The sequence below is a fragment of the Temnothorax curvispinosus genome, unplaced genomic scaffold (assembly GCF_003070985.1).
Source record: "Temnothorax curvispinosus isolate PA1 unplaced genomic scaffold, ASM307098v1 QBEX01009445.1, whole genome shotgun sequence".
NCBI classification, from domain to species: domain Eukaryota; kingdom Metazoa; phylum Arthropoda; class Insecta; order Hymenoptera; family Formicidae; genus Temnothorax; species Temnothorax curvispinosus.
In genome coordinates, this window is record NW_020219225.1 from 1 (window position 1) to 3,023 (window position 3,023).

The 3,023-nt window shown below is 31.4% G+C and overlaps 1 protein-coding gene across 1 annotated transcript; it reads left to right on the forward strand.

Moving 5' to 3' along the window:
* Positions 1 to 1,278: 1,278 nt before the first annotated feature.
* LOC112459011 (putative gustatory receptor 28a) lies at positions 1,279 to 1,980 on the forward strand. The gene is made up of 3 exons (XM_025022876.1): positions 1,279 to 1,399; positions 1,572 to 1,658; positions 1,736 to 1,980. Exons 1-3 carry the CDS (start codon positions 1,292 to 1,294, stop codon positions 1,808 to 1,810), a joined length of 270 nt encoding a protein of 89 aa, XP_024878644.1. The 5' UTR covers positions 1,279 to 1,291; the 3' UTR covers positions 1,811 to 1,980.
* The last annotated feature ends 1,043 nt before the right edge of the window (positions 1,981 to 3,023 follow it).

A 3,023-nucleotide genomic window follows, 5' to 3' on the forward strand; every position in this document is an offset into this window, starting at 1 on the left:
AAATTGTATATCATTATTTTAGTACTTCGATGGAAGTTATCAAAAATTATATAACATTATCTGCGTGTTTCGTAATAAGCAAAAAACATAACTTACAATTTCCTGAGTCCTGTTTTGCAATACGACGCAATAATATAATTGTTAGTAGTTTTAGAATTGAACTCGTTCGGTGTAGACAGACTGCGAGTTTATGTCAGTTTACGCATTAGCAGCGTGAACAGCAGAATACTACATTTAGGAAAGAAGTTCTTGTAAACACGTTAATGTCACAAATGTATTTACGGCATAATTAATATCTCTCAGATTATCGTTCATCTTAAATGCTTCGGCGAACATGTTCAATTTGTCATCGATGTTCCAAGGACCGAAAGGAAAAAGAAAAGGAAAAATATGGCAGCTATTCCGCGCTACGGATTTTGTATCGTTGATGTATCCTTGCTTCTGGTTTTGTCGCATTCTGGGAATATTTCCATACAAGATCAACGCTTCGACCATCAGGACTTGCAAACCACGCTATATCCTATCGACCATCATTATCTGCGTTTTTTGCACTCTCGAATTTAAAATTCTCTATGACATAAATACTTATAACAATATGTTATTCAAAAACATTGGTACACCAAGGGTAATTGAACGTAACTTTTTCTACATTAACAGTGGTTTTACAGTAGTCACCACATTCATTTTGAGTGGACCACGAATGCGTTTTCTTCAGACCTTACTGAAGATCTCCTTGAAATTACCCCCGAAATCATATCAGAATTTATCTAAACTGATTCATACCAAGGACATTTTTGGATTCCTCTTTATATCAGTTCAGTTTTTGATATTAATATATGACATGCAGACTAGTATCGTCCGCAAGATTTATGTACTATACATTTACTGCGTGATGCTTCAGATGGATATGCTATATATAAATTGTGTTTGCATATTAAAAGCTTGTTTCAAGCAAATTAACGACAATCTGGCGAATCTGCGAGAATTGGACACGAAGGGCGAGCCGTATCTTTTGAACGGCACCCATCATGAACAAAGAATTCCATTCCTACTGATGAAGATCATAGCTTTGAAGAAGCAGCATTTGGCAATCAGCGAGACAGTACAGAAGCTAAAAATGGTCTTCACTTTGCAACTTCTTTCTACGATAGTTATGACTTTCACTCAAATCACCTTCAAGCTGTACATTTACTTGATGTATATAAAAGGGGATGCGTCTATAAGCAATCAGGAAAGACAGCTTTATGACATTACTCTTGTTATAGTTGTAACATATTTTTCTACAAAATTAATGTTGACAGTATGGGCTTGTGAGACCGGCAAGAATGAAGCCATGGAGATCAACAGCACCGTTTACGACGTGTTCAACAGCACCAGCAATCAGCAAATAAAATACGAGGTAAATAAAAAGTATTTACCAACTTTAATGACATATTTTATATATTTTTCTAATTATAATGTGTCGCGTACGCTAATGCGATTTTTAAAATAATAATTTTAAAAATAGTAAAATTAATAATTATACATCTTTCAATTCTATATTTAACAATTTTCTTTATCTAACGTTGTAGATGCAGCTGTTTTCTTTGCAATTATCGCATTGTAAAAATACATTCTCTGCAAAGGGGCTTACCGTGGACGCTACGCTCCTCACTAAGGTGAGTGATCAATTATTTGATTTCATTAAATAAGTGGTACATATGTTTAGCTATGTTTTATGGTATTGTTGTTTTAGATGGCAGGTAGCATTGCCACGTATTTAGTAATTTTGATACAATTTCTGTTCATGTCGAATTCTTGCGATGGATAATCTGTAATAGATGTAATTTAGTCGACAAAGAGATACATTATGGTTGAATGTAGAAGATATATTTTAAATCGTTGAGTAGAGGCTCTGTTGGAAATCCAATCGTGAAGAAAATAGGGCTAATTAAGAATCATTAGTTCGAACTAATTATTGACTGAATAAATCTTTTGCATCGAGAACAGCGAATGGCTTTTAATTAGTCCTGTTTCCTTCACGATATATTTTAAATATACTTATTTTTATTAATGTAAGCAGAATATCATTGTAAGTAGAGTCTCCCGTGAGACATTGCATTATACACACATATGTATAGACAAATTTAAAAATCTTATTTCACATACGTGTTAATAAATTAGTTGCAAACGGATGATATGTTTTATTTATTTAAGTATATATTGTAGTCAGACAATATATGTAATATATTCAGTTTTGAAAAACATTACTTTAGAATTATTAAATAAATTATATTTAATTTCTTAATACTCTTGTGTTATAATTTATATAAATTACTACTTAAATATTAATAAATCAATTTATTTTTGATGTGCAAAAATATCTATAATTAATACATTAAATTGTGTTTCGAATAAAATGTTGCTTTGCGATGACTGATATAGTAATATACAAATGAGTAAAAAAGTTACTTTTTTATTTTATTGATGTTACATTGATGGCGATATTAATGCGACGATTCAGTGATAAATGCAATCTTGCAAATTTGAAATTATATCTCCACATTCTGCGCTGAAAGCTGAAAGTCGTATAATTTTCAAACATTTTTGTTGTCACCACAAAGTGCCTTTCTTCTTATATTCAACAAGTATTACGCAGAATTGTACTTCTTTTATTACTTTGTTATTATCGAATCATAAAGTTTCTTTCATATCTGACAATTCGAAAGTCACATGTCAATAATTTTCTCAAATGTTTAACGTAAGTGATGAGATAATTCTTCCAAAATAGAATTTTTTATAGTAAAAAATTGCACCTTTTTGATATATTTTTGAATCGTCTGCGGACGCGTAAATATTTATAGTTTCAGTACTGCAGAAAGTAATCAAAACGTTGGCTGTTCTAGCCACAAGCTAAGTGTGAGTAGAAACTGACTTGCAATCAGAGAAATTGCAAGAATGCAGGGAATATATTACTAATCATAAATCAAAACAACAGATACAGTGCTTATTCATTTCTTGGTAAAATTCTGATATTTTATGAC

Bases quoted from the DNA above. Each gene is read 5' to 3' on its own strand.
- LOC112459011 (XM_025022876.1), top strand. From the start codon at position 1,292: ATGTTGACAGTATGGGCTTGTGAGACCGGCAAGAATGAAGCCATGGAG. The intron at 1,400-1,571 runs GTAAATAAAAAG...CTAACGTTGTAG, and splicing joins ATCAGCAAATAAAATACGAG to ATGCAGCTGTTTTCTTTGCA. The intron at 1,659-1,735 runs GTGAGTGATCAA...TTGTTGTTTTAG, and splicing joins ACGCTACGCTCCTCACTAAG to ATGGCAGGTAGCATTGCCAC.